This window comes from Bubalus bubalis, chromosome 6, assembly GCF_019923935.1.
Source record: "Bubalus bubalis isolate 160015118507 breed Murrah chromosome 6, NDDB_SH_1, whole genome shotgun sequence".
NCBI classification, from domain to species: Eukaryota; Metazoa; Chordata; class Mammalia; order Artiodactyla; family Bovidae; genus Bubalus; species Bubalus bubalis.
The window spans coordinates 69,293,824-69,315,622 of record NC_059162.1 but is presented as its reverse complement, the minus strand read 5'-3'; the positions used below and the strand labels follow the sequence as shown (position 1 = coordinate 69,315,622).

At 36.8% G+C, this 21,799-nt stretch overlaps 1 protein-coding gene across 4 annotated transcripts in view; it reads right to left on the bottom strand.

The window, feature by feature from the left end:
- The window catches only part of SLC44A5 (solute carrier family 44 member 5), a 423,585-nt gene that overhangs the window by 19,234 nt on the left and 382,552 nt on the right, over positions 1 to 21,799 (bottom strand). For all 4 annotated transcript variants that reach the window (XM_025288440.3, XM_044944837.2, XM_044944838.2 and 1 more), the window contains 8 exons: positions 19,646 to 19,769; positions 17,869 to 17,952; positions 13,556 to 13,668; positions 7,280 to 7,411; positions 3,578 to 3,677; positions 1,387 to 1,479; positions 820 to 907; positions 69 to 331 (listed from right to left, as the gene is read on the bottom strand). In XM_025288440.3, the coding sequence (XP_025144225.1) occupies positions 69 to 331; positions 820 to 907; positions 1,387 to 1,479; positions 3,578 to 3,677; positions 7,280 to 7,411; positions 13,556 to 13,668; positions 17,869 to 17,952; positions 19,646 to 19,769 (997 nt within the window). The remainder of the gene's footprint in view (positions 1 to 68; positions 332 to 819; positions 908 to 1,386; positions 1,480 to 3,577; positions 3,678 to 7,279; positions 7,412 to 13,555; positions 13,669 to 17,868; positions 17,953 to 19,645; positions 19,770 to 21,799) is intronic.

Here is a 21,799-nt window from a genome sequence, read left to right as displayed (position 1 = left end):
GCCACTTGAATTATAAGCACACTAAATATAACTGGGAAGATAGATGTAGTGTTCACTGTGAAACTCACCTTATGGCTCGTCCAAATGCAGTAAAAAGTGGATAGGGTGGGATGTCATCAGGTTTTTTCAAGGCCCAATAATAAGAAGCAAAGGCACCAGCAAGGGCACACTGACCCAATGCAATGACAAAGTTTATAAGCCAGAGAAAGACGAATAGATTGAGTAACTGGAAGGTAGTGATGTATTGATGATATAGGCTCTTTCCACCATAGAAAGCAAAATGACACTGAGCCCCAGGGCAAGCTTTGGCAATTTCAGTTGTATTAAAACCCTGCACTCAGAAAAAAGAAACCAACAAGGATAATATGATAATACTATTCCAAGACAATGCCTTCCCTGCCTTCCCTTGTGTAGCCCCCAACTGCTTGTCCTGCTCTTCTATTAGCTTCTGCTGTTATTTCTACTTTCTATAACACCACTTTATACAGTTCTTTCTTGAGCTATGGAAAAGTATCTCATTTTACCATCACACGTTCATTAGTCTGCATCCACTATAACTTTACATTTATTAGTGTGGTTGTTGACTGTACATGCTTCTTAGGTTTATGACATGACAAGTGAGCTCAGGCAACAGCAGTTTTTCTCTCTGTTCTGCACACTCTTTTCAGTGCTCTTCAGCTAACACCTGACTCACTCACCCCTTCTCTACTCCTCATCAGTGCACAGGGTCCTTATTACAGGATTATTCCTACAACAATTGTTGGATGAAATGTAGTAGAGTTCTTTATTAAAGTAAATAAAAGAGTTTCTTTTACTTACCACTGGGTCACAGGTTTTATTTTCATGTTCACATTGGCCCTGTGGGGCTATGACTTTGTATATTGGTGCCCCTGATGTAGCCAAGTAACTGAGTGAACTCTATTAAGGTTAAATTATTTGCTGGCAGATTGAAAATAAATGGACAAGAAAATAATGCGTGAATAACCCAAAAGGGTACTGAAAGACTAATTTCAAAAAACTTAGAATCTAATAATTAATTCATTTTAAAACCCAGAGCAATATAACATGGGTCAGCTACAATGAGTGGCCCCTTAAAAGCAATAAAATATAAAAGAGTTTTTTTTTCTTTTTAGGTATTGCAAAGGAGAAGTATCATATGTGAAGATAAAACAAAATCTACCATATGACCTATTTGAGGGGAAATTCAATTGATTCACTTTTTTAAAGCTTAGCAGTCGTCATCATCATCATCATCATCATCATCATCATTTCAATGATATCTTTAGGATGTTTCTAGTCTTTCCAGGATGGAAAGGTATATAAACTCCCAGTTTCTGAGTAATAGTATGGACCTGAGGTTTAAAGAAGTCAGTTAACAAAGGATACAGTGCTACCACAGCCCAGTAGGAAATGCAGACTGAGAGGAAAAAGAAAGTTAAAGCTGGATAAATTAAAGTACTAGGGATGTATCCAATGGCTCTGAAATAAAACAAATAGTTGAAATTCAAAATGATACAGTTACAATTTCTCAATTAAAATTTCATCTTTTAGAACTAGACTGAATTCATTCAAAGAACAGTGGTAATAACCATTGACTCTTTTTTGCTGGTATATTCATAGTTGTTTTCATTTTTATTTATTTATTAAGTTAATAGTATTCTTTCAGTGCTCATGTTTGATTCCTGCCAAAAGTTCTCCAAACCTTCTCCTCTTCGGTTATTTCTAACTCAGAAAGACTTCATGCATTATAATCATGGTATTTCTCTCTTTTGTTTAGACATTTAAAATTGCAGAGGATCTTGACAATCATTTGATCAAATGTGAGAATCCATCTCTAATTCAAGAATCCCTTCTGAACTGTCTTCAGAACATGTTCCTTAGTCTCATATGACACAGCTTATTCTATTTTCTTAACAACCAAAGTATTAGGAAGTTCTTCTTCTGCATGTAATTCACATCCACTACCTTCTGGAGAAGAAATGATCACCTTTTCCATACAGCAACCCTTCAAGTAACACTTTCATTTTCCAGGATAAATGATTATTTTGATATTTCCTAAGATATGCTTTCTAAAATATTTACATCCTAGTTACTCTATTACTGGTTTTGAATAATATTTTAGCATATGACACTAAATTAAGTCTATATTGTTTGATATAGCCACTGAGAACTACAATAGAACTATTTCCACTCCTAATGCATTGACACATTTTTTTCTTCAGTCACGCCATGGGGCATGCATAATCTTAGTTCCTGGACCAGCTGATGGAACCCTTGCCCGCTACAGTGGAAGTGCAGAGCCCTAACCACTGGACCGCTAGGGAATTCCCACACTGACACATTTTAGATTCGTTTTTTTATTTGTTACCTTCTCCACCTCACTATTTAGACTCTGCTATTCTCTCTCTCCTCCAGACACTGATGTGAGTGAAATACTGGGCATCCCTATGATTACCCTGTATTCTCACGCCAATTTATTCCAGCTCTTATTTTCCTTTGAAAAAAAAAATCTTTAATCTGTCACAGTAGTAACTGCTCTTTAACACACACATGCACACACACACATTTAGAGGCATAGCAGTTGGATAAGTGAATTGTACAATATCATATTATTTAAGGAATAACCCAGCAAATCAGCAGCTTTCAGTGGCTAATGATAGGGCTTCAGTTATTGTGGGAAGGACAGATTTAATTTAGCAAACTGCTTGTTAACTATTTCAAACACTGGCTCTAGGTGGCACTATTATTATTATAGATGATGATTTTGTTAAAACAATCCTTAAAGACTAAAATAATTTGGTCCTTGGTCATTAACAACCCAGTTTCCATTGTTCTTAACAAAGAACATGATCTGTTGGCTTTTAGTAATACTTTCTTTGTTGTTTCCATGCATTACTCAAAAGTTTAATGTATTATCTTCAAGTGACCTTTTGGAATAGTTTAGAAACTGTAGGTGTTATTACCTCACAGCATGAATTTTATGAAAAATTGTGTTTATTTTGTAGCATTTTAAAATAAAAATGACTCTGGGTATACAATGTTCTTGAATTGAGAGCTGTAGATACAAAAACCTACAGTCTGGTGCTGCTAAGACCAATTACTCTGTCTACTGGCAAATTTTGTTACTTATATAAAACTAGCAAGAGCACATAATTGACTTTACAGAATTACAGGTCTACAGTTCTGCAAATGATCTCAACCATCAGTGTTAACATACGACTCAGTATGGGAGTAATACAACATGTAACTAACTTTTATTAGCACTCTGTCACCTACTTTCACATAAGCTGTCCTCCTAACATCTATTTGGTGTTTTAAAAAAAGTGCTAGTGCACAGGCTACACAGATTTTAGCTTTATTTTGCTCTAAGATCATTGATGGTTGGGGATTTTGAAAGACTTGTTATTGTGAACTTTTTAATATGTGGCAAAGTCTGAACTTGAACAAGTTTTCTTGAATGGAAAGCAGATTTAACAAGCCATCTTAAAGGGAAAAGAGTCTGGGGCATCTACAAATAAGCAGTGACTGATGTGAAAGACGGATATACATTATGCGAGTCTCTCCATCAAGGCCTTACTTGCTCCCCTCCTTCAGCAGGGCGATGGAGATACGGATTCGGTTCCTGAGGAAGATCAGCATGAGGATGATGAACAGTTCAAGGAGGCAGAGTATTATCACTTTAAACAGGAAAAAAATATTAGTGTGCAATGCAAATCAAACCCAAGAGCAAACTTCCTGTGCAAACATCAGACTGATCTTCATGATGATTTCTGCCAGCTCTGGCACCTCATAATTTAAGCAGTGCTACCTCTCCAAAGATGCCAGTTTTAGAAATTCACTTTTAAAACTTTGAGAAATACTTTAAAAACAATTCTGGATTAAAACTTTTAGCTAGAATTTAAACAACTGTGTTGGACAGGCTTCATTTTATCTATGGAAACATTTCACACCACTTGTAGAAATGAGAAAATAGTCATAGAAGAAAAGGAAGGGCTGCTTTAGACAACTCTATTTTAGATGTTTTCAGTTGTAAACTTCCTTGAGTAAGAGAATCATTACAGAACAAAGTTTTTGAGCTGCTGCCAGGCTCACAATGCCTCTTAATTGATCTTGCTGATGGACAGGGTGGGGTTCTGGGATACCACATTTTTAGTTTGTGAGCCCACCCATCATGACCAGCTTGATAAAATCAGAGTGTAATGCCAACCCAAGCTGTGTAATAAAAGTCTGAGAGTTAGAATTAAGGGAATGTAGTTCAGTTGTTTTTTTTTTTTTTTTTTCCTGCTGTACAACATCGTGAATCACTGTAAGTATACATATAACCCCTCCCTCGTGAGCCTCTCTCTCACCCCTCAATCCACTCCTTTAGGTCTAGTTTAGTTTTGAATTGACATTTGTATGCCTCTTGAACTAAGAGTTACACACATTAACTGTGTCAAAACCACATTTATGTAAAGCAAGTGAACCTGCCAAGAAAGAATAAAGTGTACGAGTGTAAAGAAAGAGAGCAAGTAGAGGAAACCTTGGCTCCATTTTGGCTTTTTGTTTCCTAGATCCAGGTCCACTTGGAAGTCCAGCTGCTTTTCTGCTATTTTGAGTTTGGTGAGACACTTCTCTGTTCTTAGAATAAATGCCTCTGCCTTGCCTCCAGCTTTGTTTGTTTTTACTTGAAGCCAAACAGCCCTAATTATTATATTCCTCAATTCTACAACATACCTTTAATTTAATAATAACCTTTGAGGAAAAGTAAAAAATCCTTTATTAAATGTCTGTCTATTGATTATAAAATGCATCCTGACCTCAAAGATGTTAAAAAGTGAAAAGACGTGGAGTCTAAATTAAGGAATATAGTACAGCTAATAAGAGATTCTGAAATCATGAAAGAAACTTAATGAAAATTAAACTCCTACCCATGAAAGGATCCACTCTACAACATTCCTGTTAGTCTGCTCATGTCTGAACATTTCCAATCATAGGACACTCATTTTATTCTATTGTTATACCACTAAGATTCAGATGTTTATCATACCTCAGTTAGTATTTCCAAGTGAGGAAAAACCAGTTAACCCAGAGATGTGGGAGGTTCTCAGTAATGTAACATCTCCCTACTACTACATCTTCTTTTATTTCAACTGTGTATTTATGTTTTTATGCATAACTGATTCTTTTAAAGCTACACTGAGCCCAAAACTGTGGAGTGTAGCCATATTAAGCTAAAATCATTATTGTCTTTGGATAAACTTAAGAATATAAACTGTGTCAGTCACTTTATGTTCCAAAATTGCATTGTAAAAGAACATTGCATATTAAATTTGTACTTTTACAAAATTATATTATTTTAAGAGGTTATATTAAAGAAATTTAGCACCCTTTTGAATTTATATATTCCCTCCTTTTGTTTAAATAAGAGCAAACAATAGAAACATATTTTCTGAGACTCTACAGAGAAGCTGGTATAAATCTAACTTTATCAAGGAGGTTGGGATAATTAATAGAAATGAGAATAGAACCATCTTCTAATACAATCCAAGACTCATAAAATGATAATTTTTATGTGCATTACTCCACATATTTTTAGTGTTTCTGTCAATAAGTATAATTTCACATGTATACCCTTGTCACTGGAGCTGAGAATTATAAGCACAGAGCAAATAATGTCTGATATTATTTAATAATGGATTATGAAAGTCAATACTCATTTGAGGAAAGATAAGTATTCCTAGACTTGAAAATAAAAGCAAGCTCTGCATTTTCCTCAAAGTACCTCTCTTAACTTTTCCAATGGCAGATTCTAATCATCTCAATGATTTTGTGTTGAAGATCCTTAAAAGACAGCAATGGGATGACCATAGAACCTGTAACTAACATCCATCTGAGAGTAAAACTATAGGTTTCAATACATAATGGATGAGATTTGTCATCTTCAGAAATGACAGGTAACAGTATGTGGACTGCTGAGGGATACAGAATCACTCAAATTCAGGAAAAGGGATGAGGATATAAGTCCCAAGATGCTTGATTTTTACAGTAAAAAAAAAAAAAAAGAAATGGCTATCAATGAAGTTCTTCTGAAACATATTTGAAAAAACTAATGTGTTATATTATTGAAAGGAATTAGCTGCATGAGAGCTAGAAATGGGAACCCAAAGAGCAAGAATTTGGCATTTTGAGTTAGCACTATCCAAGGAACAGAGAAACACTGAATATGGCAGACACAGAAATCTGGTGGGGGCTTCTGTGCAACCGGGGTAGGTCATCCAGCTTGGCATGAGCCTAAAGAAAACACCTCTCAAGACTATCCAAGGGTCTCGGCTAAAAAAACTTTCTCATTAGTAATCTTATTCCCCATGTGCATTGTGCCCAGGAAAGCAGTGTCCTAGGTGGGATATGTCTGCGTTCCGAGAGAGTATCCTAATAGTGTAAACAAATACAATGGCACTCTGGTGACATGCTGTGAGCCTGTCTCTGAAAGCCACCCAAATGACTTCTGCGTGAAGTGGCAAAATTAAGTTTTCAGATTTATGTTAAGGGATCCATTCTGGAATCATGATGCTCTCCAAGATACTGCCCTCCTCTTAGGCTGTCTGGGCTCCTTACCAGGCTTCCTCAAACTTGTCTTGTCTGGCTTTCTGACTTCAACAATATAGGAAGATGAATTTGTTTTTTAAAGCACCATGTAATTAGAGATCATTTTTAAAATATTGATTAAAGAACATGAATCTCTGTAAAGAACAAGGAATAGTATAATAAAAACTATTAAAGCCATCTTTGAAATCACCTACCTTTCAAAATTCTGTTACCATTACCCTTAACTAACTCAATCTAAATAAACACTAAAAATTGTAAATTTGTAAAAATTACTTATTATTCCAATTCTATAAAAAGTAGTTTAAAAGTCCTGCCATGAAAAACTTGTTTCTTCATTTTCTTTTTTCTTTTTCTGTTTTTAAATGCAAGTTTGAAATATCAAGCATTTTTTCCTTTTAAAATTCCTTTCTTAGATATTAGATTAATGGCTATAAATGCCTATATCCAACTCATGTTAAGTTGAAGGCAAATAGCTTGAGATCATTGTACAGTAACATTTTCTTAGATTATATAATAAATTCCCCTCAATGACTTTCCATTTACTATGGCTAGTAGTATTATAGATACTTATTTTAATGATGTTACCAATAGATGTATTTAACAAGTTATACCAATACAAATTTTCTTTAGACAAAAAGATGCTTTCTTGTTATTACAATTTTAACAAAGCAAAATTTTAAAATCCACTCACTAAGTGCGAACCATGTTTGTTTCAGGCGAAAGTACATGCTTATGTCAGTCTGAATCCCAATGGAATATGCATTTAAGTGAGAACTTGGCTGTTCCTGAAGACGGCTGTATTCTAGGTAACAGCGCCATATTCCTTGAAAAAGAGAGAAAAGTAGACTAATATAAGATGTTATTTTCTGAAATATAAGCACACATGTACATGAAATTGATTAGCATGGTCATTTTTACAAATGAAAAATTCCTATTTACACATTAACTATTTTATGTGTATCCAACAGTCTAAATGTGCTATCATATACAATATAAATTTTTTCAGTATTTTTTTGGATGACCACGGCAACACCCAATTTTAAATGTCCTTTTAATTAGAAACAACTTCAATGTCCATCAGTAATGACTGGTTAAAAATATTATAGTATATTTGCACAGTAGAATACCGTATTTCCATATAAAGAGGAGAAAGTCTCTAGTGATAGTGAATGATCACTAGATGCTTTGTTAAATGAAAAAAGTAAAAAAATATAAAATTATAAAAATTATATAAAATATTCTATAACTCATATAAGAAGTAAAAATAATATATGTATTTTCTTATGCATACATAAAGTATCTCTGGGAAGATACATAGGAATACAGTATTTTCCATATCCCTTCACTTTCAAACTTCCAATTTCCTTATGTTTTTGTAACTTCTGTAAAGAACAGAGCTCCAATTTGTATGTTAATATTTTAATCTGACCTGATAATCTCTGTATTCTAATTGGTGAGCTTAATATATTTAATTGGTGAGCTTAATATATTTAATGTATTGTTATATTTACTTTTGTTTCAACCTTCTTCGTTTTTGTATTTCCTGTTCTACTTTGTATCAACACTTCCAATTCTTGTCCTTTAAAAACCGATCAGTTTTTGTTTGTTAACTTAATTCTGTTTTCCCCCTTTACTGATTTAGAGATATCTACTATATTTTTAGAATAAATTACTCTTGAAAATTGACTGTGTACTTACTAACCAAGTCTAAAGTCAACTCAGGAAATATAAGAACCTTACATTATTCAATAATCATTCCAGTCTGATTATTTCTCTATATTTTACTTATGTACAGTTATACCTCAAAAAATTGGATATTATCATTATTTTGTACAAAGTTTCTTAAGTTCTGTGCTGTGCTGATAGTCCCTCAGTAATGTCCAACTCTGTGACCCCCACGGACTATAGTCTGCCACGCACCTCTGTCCATGGGGATTCTCCAGGCAAGAATACTGGAGTGGGTTGCCATGCCCTCCTCTAGGGGATCTTCCCAACCCAGGGATTGAACCCAGGTCTCCTGCATTGCAGGGGAATTCTTTATGGTCTGAGTCACCAGGGAAGCCCTACCTACACATTTACCAATTAATTTTCTTTGCTCACCATTCATTCTTGCATCTCATACATTTTTGCTGAATCATTTTTCCATCTAGAAGTAGGCACTCCTTTAGTATTAATATATGTCTACTTGTAAACTCTAGTTTTTACTTATCTTAAAATATCTTCAATGTTACTCTCATTCTTGAAAGATAGTTTGCTGAGTGTACAGCTATAGGCTGACCACTATTTTTTTCTTAGCTCTTTGAAGGTATTATTTCACTCCTTTTGTTGCTGTCAAAAAGTCTTCTTCAGCTTAACTGTTCCTTTGTAGGCAATCTGTCTTCTCTCTCTGATCGTTTTTAAAATATTTTGTCTTTGGTATTCTGAACTTTCATAATCATTAATTTCTTGCTCTCTAATGTATCATTCCAAACAATATACAAGCATATTTTCCTTTCTCCCACCTTAAAGAGTAAAACAAAAGTCTACTTTTGACAGTCTTACCCCTTTTCACTGCCTGATTTTTTGTCCCTCATTGCAATAAAAGTCTCCCAAATAGCCATGTATATTGTCTGTCTATAATTCCTCTCCTCCAGTCTTCCCTCAATCCACTCTAATTAGGCTTTCTTCCTCATTATGCTACCAAAACTACCCTAATCAGATTACCAATGATCTTGCCATATTTATGTATCCAAAGTCTATCCTCGGTTCTTATCTTTCTTGACCTATCTGCACATTTGACATGGTTTATCACCCCCTCTGCTGTTTTTTTTTTTAAACTTGACTTCTATGACATCACATCCTTTTAGTTTTCAAAGAAGACCCATTTCTCCTCAGTTGTCTTTGCTGTTCCATTCTCTTCTCTCTGACCTCTTAATGTTGCAGGGCCTCTGAACTCAGTCTTTGGTCCACATCTCTGCTGCTGCTGCTGCTAAGTTGCTTCAGTCATGTCCGACTCTGTGCGACCCCATAGATGGCAGCCCACCAGGCTCCCCCGTCCCTGGGATTCTCCAGGCAAGAACACTGGAGTGGGTTGCCATTTCCTTCTCCAATCCACATCTCTACCTACACCTAATTTCTTGGTGATCTCAGCCATTCTCATGGCTCTAATAATCCTGATTCCTAAATATATTTATTTAGGCTATCTCTTTCTAACTCTACATTCAACTGTATATTCAATTGCCTATGTGACATCTCCATCTTAATGCCTAATAAACATCTCAAACAACACATATTCAAAATTACACTTGTGATCAATCCCTTTTCTAAACCAAGCTTGCTCCACTCACACCTTTCCTGTCTCATGTGTGTGTGCTAAGTCACTTCAGTTGTACCCAATTCTGTGTGACCCTGTGGACTGCAGCCTGCCAGGCTCCTCCATCCAAGGGATTCTCCAGGCAAGAATACTGGAATGAGTTGCCATTTCCTTCTCCAGGGTATCTTCCTGACCCAGGGATCGAGCCCAGGTCTCCTTGCAGGCAGATTCTTTACTTTTGAGCCACCAGGGACTAAAGTCATGATCATTTCACATCTCTTCTCTGCTTAAAACCCTACCTTGTCTCCCTAATTCACTCAGAGTAAAAATTATCTAAGTCTCTGGCCCTCCAGAAATTCCTCATCTCCTATTCTCCCCTTTATTTGGTACATTCATCCACATAAGCATTCTAACCATTTCTTCCACATGCTCCCATCTTTAAGACTTTGCTCTAACTGTACTTACTGTCTGGAACTTCTCCTGTATCTCCAGGGGCTAATCCCATTTTCTCCTTCAAGTGTTTTCTTGGCTCTCCTCTCAAAAATGCCTCCCCTACTAATACTGCAATTTGTACTCCTTGCCCTACCATGATACTCTCAATCCCCCTTCAGTGTCTATTATTTCTTTTTTCTGTGGCAAGTATCACCTTCTAATAGATAATTCTCTTAGGCTATGAGCATCAAGAGAGTAAGAACTTCTTTTTGTTTACTGTTCTTTCTTAAGAGCCTAGAATAGTGCCTATACATAGCAGCTGCACAACTGATATTTGTTGAATGAATAAATGGGAAAATGTATGACTAGATATGGATGTTACTTCCCTTATTCTTCTTGGTAGAGCTTCCTGTATCTTTGAATTTATATCTTTCATCAGTTCTAGAAAATTCTCAGTCAATACCTTTCAAATATGCTGATACATGTTAGGTCCTTCTCAATCTATTCTCTATCTCTCTTAAATACAGAATCATATTTTGTCCTTTGTTCACGTTCTGCTGTATTTTGAGTAATTAATTCAGAGTTTCATCTTTCAGTTCATTAATTATCTATTTTACTATTTAACTTATTTAATTTTGAATATAACACTTTATTGCTTTGTTTTGAAAAGTTCTATTTGATTCATCTTTATGTATGCCTAAATATTTTTGATGATTTCTTATTTTTTAGTTGTATTTTTAATTCTTAAACATTAATTCATGTTCTGTATCAGTCCATATCTGAATCTCTTAGCGACATCAATCTGAGGTTTATCGTTTGTTTTGTTTCTTGCAAAAGACCATTTCCATACATGTTTGGAAATCTTTGATTACAACTCATACATTGTTCATTTTAATCTGTTGAAACCTGGTGATCTGAATTGAAGGTGCTTCCATCTAGAAGGGATTCATATTTATTTCTATTGGCAACCAAAGGGTACTACCAAACTAGGGTCACTTTATGCATTTTCCAGGATCCAGCACCTACTCCAGGAGTTTCAGGCCTGACCCTCTACTCCTCTGCTGGCTCTGAGTCTCCTGATTGTAGCACTGGTATGATCTACCCATAATCTCACATGTGCCTCCTGCTCAGTTCCCCACTTTTTAGCTTGTGGGTTGAAAATGGTTTTGCTTTCTGGGATACTTCATTTCTAATAAGCTCATGAAAAAAATAAATAAAGCAATACAATATAATATGCCATCATTTCATAGCAAAAGGACCCTTCAGATTATTTAGTTCCTTCACACTGGTGGATGTGAAAGTCTCAGCAGTAATTTTCCAATTTATTTTTCTATTCCTATCTCATTCCTGTCCTCGTGTGTGTTTGTCATTAAAAGTATGTTCCCTGGGCTTCAAGTCCTCTTTCCTTAATAATATTCCTGCATAATAAGAAAACAATAAATACCATTTATTGAACAATTCTTATGGCGGCTCTCTAAGTACTTTATATACATTGTTTATTTAACACTCAGAGATTCCTGTTACACAGTTGAGGAAACTATGAAATAGAGAACTATATACTTGCAGAGAACTGTGCTTTTTCTAAATTCCAAATACATATTTATAACCATGGTATTATATGGCTATCCCCTATGTAACTCTTAATTTTTTATAATCAATGAGAATTGTTCACATGCCCAAACTCTAAGACAGAAAAGGGCAGGGGATACTTTGAGCTCCGAGGAAGAAAACAAAGGCTTTTTGACAAAAAGTTTTCTTGGGAGTTTCAGATTAGGAGACAGCAATTCTTATATTCCTTCATGAGGTTCATGGGCGGCTGCACAGCATGAACAGATAAGGAATGATACATGGAGTCACCTAAACAACTGTTGAGAAACTCAGTGAGGATAACAAGCACGATAATAACAATAACCCAAGACATACTGAGTGTTTACTGTGTTCCAGGGACTGTTCTGCTGCTAAGTCACTTCAGTCGTGTCCGACTTTTCACGACCCCATGGACTGCAGCCTACCAGGTTCCTCCACCCATGGGATTTTCCAGGCAAGAGTACTGGAGTGGGGCTCCATTGCCTTCTCCAGGGACTGTTCTAAGAGCTTTATATTCATTGTCTCATTCAATTCTCACAGTAATGGTATGATGGAGATACCATTATTGTGTTGATAATCATTCAGAAACTTTTCCAAGTCCTCCAGTTACATTATGGAGACAGGACTGGAACTCAAGCTAACTACAGATTTTGGGTATTCTACATTCTTATACTGATATGTGTAAAGCTCTTCTTCTTTGGGTGACAGAAACAAGATTTTGGTATCTGTGACTATAAAAGTCTCATTGTCGATGTAAATGGTGTTGTAGGAAAATCATTCTTTTGAATAGAAACCTCTCAAACATTCATATACTGGCTCATATGTTTATTAGAAGACTGAGAAGAAGTGCTATACTGTTCACTGATTCTTTGCGACCCTGTAGACTGTAGCCCACCAGGCTCCTCTGTCCATAGAATTCTCCAGGCAAGAATACTGGAGTGGGTAACCATTTCCTTCTCCAGAGGATCTTCCCAACTCAAGGATCAAACCCAGGTCTCCTTCATTGTAGGCAGATTCTTTACCATCTGAGGCACCAGGGAAGCCCAATTCTTTTTTTAATGTTCGCATTTCACCTGTACTGCATTTGGCAGAACTGAGTTAATAATTAGAGCTCAACCTAGAAGTAAAGTAACTCTCCATCCAATAAGTGTAATTCAGAATACTTGCCTCTAGAGGGTGATGGCCCATTATAGAGTACTGGCCAATTATTAAAGTGTGTGACAGTACCTGGATTACAAGTCCTAAGTTGAAAGAGAAAAATAGATCGATCACACATCTATAACTATGCAGACCTGGGTCTTTGATCAGATAAAAAGTAAAAAGACTAAAAGAAACTGTCTGAAATAGTTTTCATTAACCTAAATGGGATTCTTTTCACCTCCTTCTTAATACTCATGAGATATGAGATCAAAGACTGTAGAGAAAAAGAGAAGAATATTTTGATAGCACTTACCCCCACCAGGATAAAGAAGAAAGAAGTAACAGAGACACTGTATGCAGAATTAAGTAATTTTTCTCAATTTAACACCTTTAGGAAGACAGTAAAGAAGGATTAAATTCACTCGAAGTAAAATGCTTTCTGGTAATTGACAATGGCAACTGAAAAGAAAAAGATTATTTTGATATTTGGTGATTTTAAGATGGGTGGATACCTACCATAAGCTATGATTCCAATCACACCAAAGGTGAAGATCCAGAAAAGCAATCCAGCTGTGAACCTCAGGAGCATCACAAACATCCAGCTGAGGAACATGGCGATAGTCAGGCCACTGGAGGATAAAAGGCACAACAAACATAGGGGTCCAGTGTGCTAAACATAACAAATATAGCAAGACAACACTTATTTCTATTCAAAATAATTCTCGATTATTTTATCTGACTGTAGAAACATTTATGACATTAAAAAGTATAAGCAATTCTTTCTGTTAAGACTTTCAAGGGAAACAATAGGATCATCAGAACTTGATAAATGAATCATTTTTGGTGCCTAGGTAAACGCAAATTCTGTGTCCATAGTTGTTTCAGGAAAAATCACAATTCCTATCTGCCGCAATTCTATTTTTTTCCTTCATACTTATGCACCAAGTGATAAGCAACAAAGCATATCCATGAGACATTATTGCTACTCTATATACCTGGTCACTAATGAAAACCGTATGTGATATAACTAGCAGTAAGAAAACAATCTTAGGGCAGAAAGACAAGCTAAATAATTGTCCTACACAGTTCCTGAATCCATGATTTTGTAGCCATTATCATTCTGGTCTAATTATCTCTAATCATTTGTGATGTCTAACATCACTAGACACTTATTTCAGATCCCCAGTGATCTGTGGGCCATTATCTGGAGCCGGGATAAGGCCTCTGTGTCTCCTGGGCCATGTGACTTTATCAAGCAATCAAGAGCATGACTATTTTCCTTGTTTTAATTTCTTCCTGGGGTTTGATTGAGTACTGGAGGTACTTCTTCCCAACCTCACTATATATCCAGGTTAAAGTCATATTGGATTTTTCTAAGTGATTTCATCAAAGACAACTCACTAAAATTGGAAATTTGGCTGATGCCTCTATTAAGACCTAACATTGCTGGTGATATCTGCACGTTTCCAAATAGCAACAGACAGCCTGGCACAGTTACCGAGCTTATTGTCTTCAGATGTTATCTTTCAGTTCAGTTCAGTTCAGTCGCTCAGTCATGTCTGACTCTTTGCGACCCCATGAATCGCAGCACGCCAGGCCTCCCTATCCATCACCAACTGCTGGAGTTCACTCAGACTCACGTCCATCGAGTCAGTGATGCCATCCAGCCATCTCATCCTCTGTCATCCCCTTCTCCTCCTGCCCCCAATCCCTCCCAGCATCAGAGTCTTTTCCAATGAGTCAACTCTTCGCATGAGGTGGCCAAAGTACTGGGGTTTCAGCTTTAGCATCATTCCTTCCAAAGAAATCTCAGGGCTGATCTCCTTCAGAATGGACTGGTTGGATCTCCTTGCAGTCCAAGGGACTCTCAAGAGTCTTCTCCAACACCACAGTTCAAAAGCATCAATTCTTTGGTGCTCAGCTTTCTTCACAGTCCAACTCTCATATCCATACATGACCACTGGAAAAACCATAGCCTTGACTAGACGGACCTTTGTTGGCAAAGTAATGTCCCTGCTTTTCAATATGCTATCTAGGTTGGTCATGATGTTATCCTTAAGAAGAAACTATTAATAATACTGTCACTGGATAGATGACAGCATGTACCAGAGTACCTTCTCAGTGCACAGTCTTACAGAGCCTGGGCTTTTAATTTAGAAGCAAACCACAGATACTTTAATGCTGAAATATGCAGTGTGATTGAAAAATTATTCTATGGCATAGGATAAAAGGGTTATTAAAAAAAAGATTGGGGCAGGGGGTGGAGGCTTCCCTGGTGGCTCAGTGGTAAGGAATCCTCCTGTCAATACAGGAGACACAGGTTCAATCCCTGGTCTGGGAAGACCCCACATGCTGTGGAGCAGCTAAGTCCATGACATTAACTATTGAGCCTGTGTTCTAGAGCCCCAGAACTGCAACTACTGAAGCCCTCGCCCTAGAGCCTGCGCTCGGCAACAAGAGAAGCCACCGCAATGAGAAGCTCCCACTTGCTGCAACCAGAGAAAAGCCTGTGTAGTAACCAAGACCCAGCACAGCCAAAAATAAAAATAAATAAAATAAAAATTTTAAAAACAAGATCAGAGGGGAAAAATAAGAAATATAGTTCTTGACTACTTGTGTTTTTAATTCCCACATAAAAATTCTGAGTACACTAAGTCCCAGCATGTCAGTGTTTGGCTTTATATGTATGAAACAGATGAGAACAGAAGAGCTGATAATATAGGGAGGTGTTTATGCTCTAGTGTTTAGTCCCTGGGTAGAGACTATTTCAGTGTGTGTGAGGAGGACAGGAGAATCTGTTATAAATTATACCTTTCTCAGGTGAGAGTAGAAAAGCCAAAATAAAGAAGAGACAAATTATCTAGTGATATTCAGGTCTGACAATAGGGGCACCAGTTTCCTATCAAGTGTAAACTACAATCTCTGCCATGGAGATATATCTTGAAATACACACTGAAAATAATTACTCTGTTTAAGACAAAGCATAACAATGTAAAACCTCATAAAACTATCTAGTTTTATAGCTCTAAAAACTGCTGCTGCTGCTGCTAAGTCACTTCAATTGTGTCTGACTCTGTGCGACCCCATAGCCGGCAGCCCACCAGGCTCCGCCATCCCTGGGATTCTCCAGGCAAGAACACCGGAGTGGGTTGCCATTTCCTTCTCCAATGCGGGAAAGTGAAAAGTGAAAGTGAAGTCGCTCAGTCGTGTCCAACTCTTAGTAACCCCATGGACTGCAGCCCACCAGGCTCCTCCGTCCATGGGATTTTCTAGGCAAGAGTACAGCAGTGGGGTGCCAGCGCCTTCTCTAGCTCTAAAAACTACTCCCTAGTATTTTACACACAATACAATTTTGACTTTATAAGCACCTTACTTAAATATATCTATCTTGTCTCCCTAGTACTTTTATAACTGTTTCTTAAACCCACATTTTCTATGTATCTAAGGCAATGGCACCCCACTCCAGTACTCTTGCCTGGAAAATCCCATGGACAGAGGAGCCTGGGAGGCTGCAGTCCATGGGGTTGCTAAGAGTCGGACATGACTGAGCGACTTCACTTTCACTTTTCACTTTCATGCATTGGAGGAGGAAATGGCAACCCACTCCAGTGTTCTTGCCTGGAGAATCCCAGGGATGGTGGTGCCTGGTGGGCTGCCATCTATGGGGTCGCACAGAGTCGGACACGACTGAAGTGACCTAGCAGCAGCAGCAGCAGCCACTGTCCAAGAACCATACTAGGACTCTGGAAAACAAAGAAAAGATAGACATAGTTACCATACTAAGAGTTCATAGTTTATCAGAGGGAAAGAGACAGGTAAATAAAATACAAGATGGTAGGTGCTATATAGAAGATAGATATGTGTGTTTACATATATGTACACACATACACACACACACACACAATGAATGAGGAACACAGAGATGCAAGCAATTTATTATATCTAGGGAAGTTAAGAAGATATCATAAGTGACACAAAAGCTGATTTTAAATAATTAGATAAAGTTTCCCAGGGCACAAAGGAAGATATTCTAGGAAAGAGAATAGAATGTGCAAAAACACAAGGGTGTGATGGTCTGAGAATGGGTGTGCTATTTGCTGTGTTTAGAATATAGGGTTAATCAAGAAACATGGATGGAGATAAATCTGAGAAAGTAACTTGGATAGGTTGTAAGAGTTCTTGTAAGTATCTGAAGAAGTTTCCAGTTTATTCTTTGATTACTAGGGAATCATAGATGCCTTTAAGGTACTTAAGGTACAAGAAGGTGACACAGAAGCCAGATAGTAATGACAGCCTTAGGGATATCAAACACACGTACCCGCTGTGGAAGACTGACTACATTTTCCTTTATGTTTAAGAAATGCAAATCTTATAGCTGAAAATTTAAAACCTCTTCCTCCCTTCATTTTTCTTTTTCAGCTTTTCATAAGTACAGTGAGTTTGATGATGATGATAACAAACATTATGTGGAAGGGCTGCGTTAAAAAATAAGAAGGATCCTTTGGAGATCAAGGGAAGGACAAATGTTATATGCGGTGAAAGGCACACACATATCACAGTGAGGCCCCATGGGACTGGAAATATATGAATACTCTTACTAGTAATTTAATGAGTAAAATTAAAATTTACATTCTTATAACTTTCTGCTAATATTGGGCAGATTTCCAAATATTTTAGGCTCTTCACTCTGTCTGAAAAATAAACTGGCAGGAACTGAAATCTGAGTCAATCTCTCATTCAGGAATATGAATGGGGAATTTGATGAAAGAAATTCTACAAAGATAAATTCAGAATGAGGCTGGAGACGAAACACTTATGTTTTCACTTACATGAGAATCCAATACCATGTCATTGCATAGTCTTCAAACACCTTCACTCCAATTGCCCTTGCATCAAGGGCTTTATTGATACCACTGAATTCAAAGAAGAAAAAAAAATCAATTATTTTTTGACCACCATTAAAGAGAAATGTTCTTATTATGATAAAAGGGACCTGGAAGCTGATATTCTAAGCATATTTTTAGAAAACATTTATCGCTAGTGACCCCTTTGCTAGCCACAATAATATATGAGATGTCACTTTGGTGAACCTACAAAGGTAGCCACAGCTACACACAGAGGAACCGTTGCTTTCAAGAGTGGTAAACATACCTTTTTTTCCAACATATGCAACATGCCCTCAGTGTTGCAGAGACCTCACTATAAGACACGAATTTAAATAAGATCAGCTTCTAACTTATAAAATCCATAGAGCTAAGAGTGAATATATTTAATTTCCCCTTCTTAATCTTCTGACACTCTGTTGCAGAAGGCACAAAGAGGCATATGCAGAAAAGTACACAAATCATTAGCATCCAGTTGGATGGGTTATCAAAGCGAACACACTTGGTAAGTACAACATAAGAAAAGTACACAAATCATTAGCATCCAGTTGAATGGGTTATCAAAGTGAACACACTTGGTAAGTACAACATAGTCATTCCTTCCCCCTATGTGCTCCAATTACAATACCTCTCCCTTCCCCTAAAATAACCATAGTTCTGACTTTTGTGATTATAATTTCCCAGTTTTCTTAGTTGTACCATATATATATGCATCTTAGTGTAATTTAATTTAGTTGGGCTTCTCAGGTGGCACCAGTGGTGAAGAACCTGCCTGCCAGTGAAGGAGACATAAGAGATGTGAGTTTGATCCCTGTATTAGGAAGATTCCCTGGAGGTGGGCATGGCAACCCACTCCAGTATTTGTGCCTGGAGAATCCCATGGACAGAAGAACCTGGCAGGCTACAGTCCATAGGGTCTCAAAGAGTCGGACACAACTGAAGCAACTTAGCACACATGTGCTTACTTCAAAATTTTATCAATGGAATTGTACTATTAGTACAATACATTTTTGCAATATATTTTTAATTTTATTATTATTTATTTTATTTTATTTTATTTTTAAACTTTACATAATTGTATTAGTTTTGCCAAATATCAAAATGAATCCGCCACAGGTATACATTTTAAATTCAACAACTGAGCTATGCAATGATACTCTGTGTTTATATTTGTATACACACATCTGTGTGCATGAGAATATTATATTTCCAAATAACATGGAACACCACAATGCATACAACCAAGAGAAACAGAAAATTTACTTCACTGTAAGTAGTAATAGAAATTCAACACAGTACTAACACAGCAGCATCGTGGTTGTTTCATTTTTCTTAAGGCTCCCTTCCATTTAAAACAGCTGGCAGTTTTATTATTTCAGTCATTTTTTTTTTAATGCTTTAAAAAAATCATGGGTTTTTAGAATTATGCTCATCCAAAAGTAAATTATATTAAGGGGTTTCAATGTTTCCTGATGTCTCATTTATGTACCTGTTGATGATGAAAGACTTAACCATTTTGAAAAACATAATTGTTCTTTCAAATTCTTTCTTCTTTTTCCTTTGGTTTTCTTAATGAACACATACAAATTTCTCCAATCCACAGTGACATGAATATTTCAGAATAAATATAATTCTTCCTCTATAACCCTTAACCTAAAAAATATTTAGTTCAGGGATAATAATGGGGTGCATAAAATTGAAAATGGGGATGTGATCTACATACTTTGCAGCTCTTCTGAGTTCTGCAGCATTTCTTGTCTTTCCATTTCCATCATCAAACACTGTCTTATTTCCTACTGTTAAAGTGCCATTTTTAGTAGAGAAGTCTGGGAAACATCTCTGGAGAACTGTAAAAATAAATTAAAATTATGATAATCACTTTTCTTTCTTTACGATGTCCTCTCTTTCTTCAGCTTTCTGTTTTTTATAATCAAAATGCTTACTTGCTAGACGCTATATAACTTGCTCAGTATAGATAACCGCCCATTACTTGATAATCAGACTTTTTGATGATTCTAAGACAGACATGGGAAGTAAATACAATCATGATCTGAAGCCACATTTAAACTTGAGTATTTCATACATGATATATTCATTAAGTAGCCATAAGCAGGACACGTAGCACAGGTTTTATAATACTGACAACCTTGCTCTCATACTAAACACATCTTAATAAACAGGCTATATTTACTTGAATTATTAGATGAATTTAGTTTTGTTATTTTTTAAAAAATTCTTAGATATTCCTTGAGTGAAACCTTGAAAACCAGAGTTTAGTGAAAAATTCTTTGAGAAATAAGCATCAGCTCAAACTTTAGGCTACTAAGATAACTGAATTTTTATTTATAAAATGTTAATAATTTGTGTCTCTTCCAGCTTTTTCATTTATCAGTTTTTTAGAGGGGCTGGAAATGGAAATATAAAGCCATCAAAAATGGCCCATACTTCGTCAACTAGCATGATTTCTGAGAGTTTGTCCATCTTTTATGTACTTTTTAATTCAACAGAATCTTTGCTTCTTTACAAATCTCTAAGCAGAAGATATTAAGAAGAGATGGCAAGAATACACAGAAGAACTGTACAAAAAAGATCTTCACGATCCAGATAATCACGATGGTGTGATCACTGACCTAGAGCCAGACATCCTGGAATGTGAAGTCAAGTGGGCCTTAGAAAGCATCACTACAAACAAAGCTAGTGGAGGTGATGGAATTCCAGTTGAGCTATTCCAAATCCTGAAAGATGATGCTGTGAAAGTGCTGCACTCAATATGCCAGCAAATTTGGAAAACTCAGCAGTGGCCAGAGGACTGGAAAAGGTCAGTTTCATTCCAATCCCAAAGAAAAGCAATGCCAAAAAATGCTCAAACTACCGCACAATTGCACTCATCTCACACGCTGGTAAAGTAATGCTGAAAATTCTCCAAGCCAGGCTTCAGCAATATGTGAACCGTGAACTTCCTAATGTTCAAGCTGGTTTTAGAAAAGGCAGAGGAACCAGAGATCAAATTGCCAACATCTACTGGATCATGGAAAAAGCAAGAGAGTTCCAGAAAAGCATCTATTTCTGCTTTATTGACTATGCCAAAGCCTTTGACTGTGTGGATCACAATAAACTGTGGAAAATTCTGAAAGAGATGGGAATACCAGACACCTGCCTTGCCTCTTGAGAAATTTGTATGCAGGTCAGGAAGCAACAGTTAGAACTGGACATGGAACAACAGACTGGTTCCAAATAGGAAAAGGAGTATGTCAAGGCTGTATATTGTCACCCTGTTTATTTAACCTATATGCAGAGTACATCATGAGAAATGCTGGACTGGAAGAAACACATGCTGGAATCAAGATTGCCGGGAGAAATATCAATAACCTCAGATATGCAGATGACACCACCCTTATGGCAGAAAGTGAAGAGGAACTAAAAAGCCTCTTGATGAAAGTGAAAGTGGAGAGTGAAAAAGTTGGCTTAAAGCTCGACATTCAGAAAACGAAGATCATGGCATCCGTTCCCACCACTTCATGGGAAATAGATGGGGAAACAGTGGAAACAGTGCCTGACTTTATTTTTCTGGGCTCCAAAATCATTGCAGATGGTGACTGCAGCCATGAAATTAAAAGACGCTTTCTCCTTGGAAGGAAAGTTATGACCAACCTAGATAGCATATTCAAAAGTAGAGACATTACTTTGCCAACAAAAGTCCGTCTAGTCAAGGCTATGGTTGTTCCTGTGGTCATGTATGGATGAGAGTTGGACTGTGAAGAAGGCTGAGCACTGATGAATTGATGCTTTTGAACTGTGGTGTTGGAGAAGACTCTTGGGAGTCCCTTGGACTGCAAGGAGATCCAACCAGTCCATTCTGAAGGAGATCAGCCCTGGG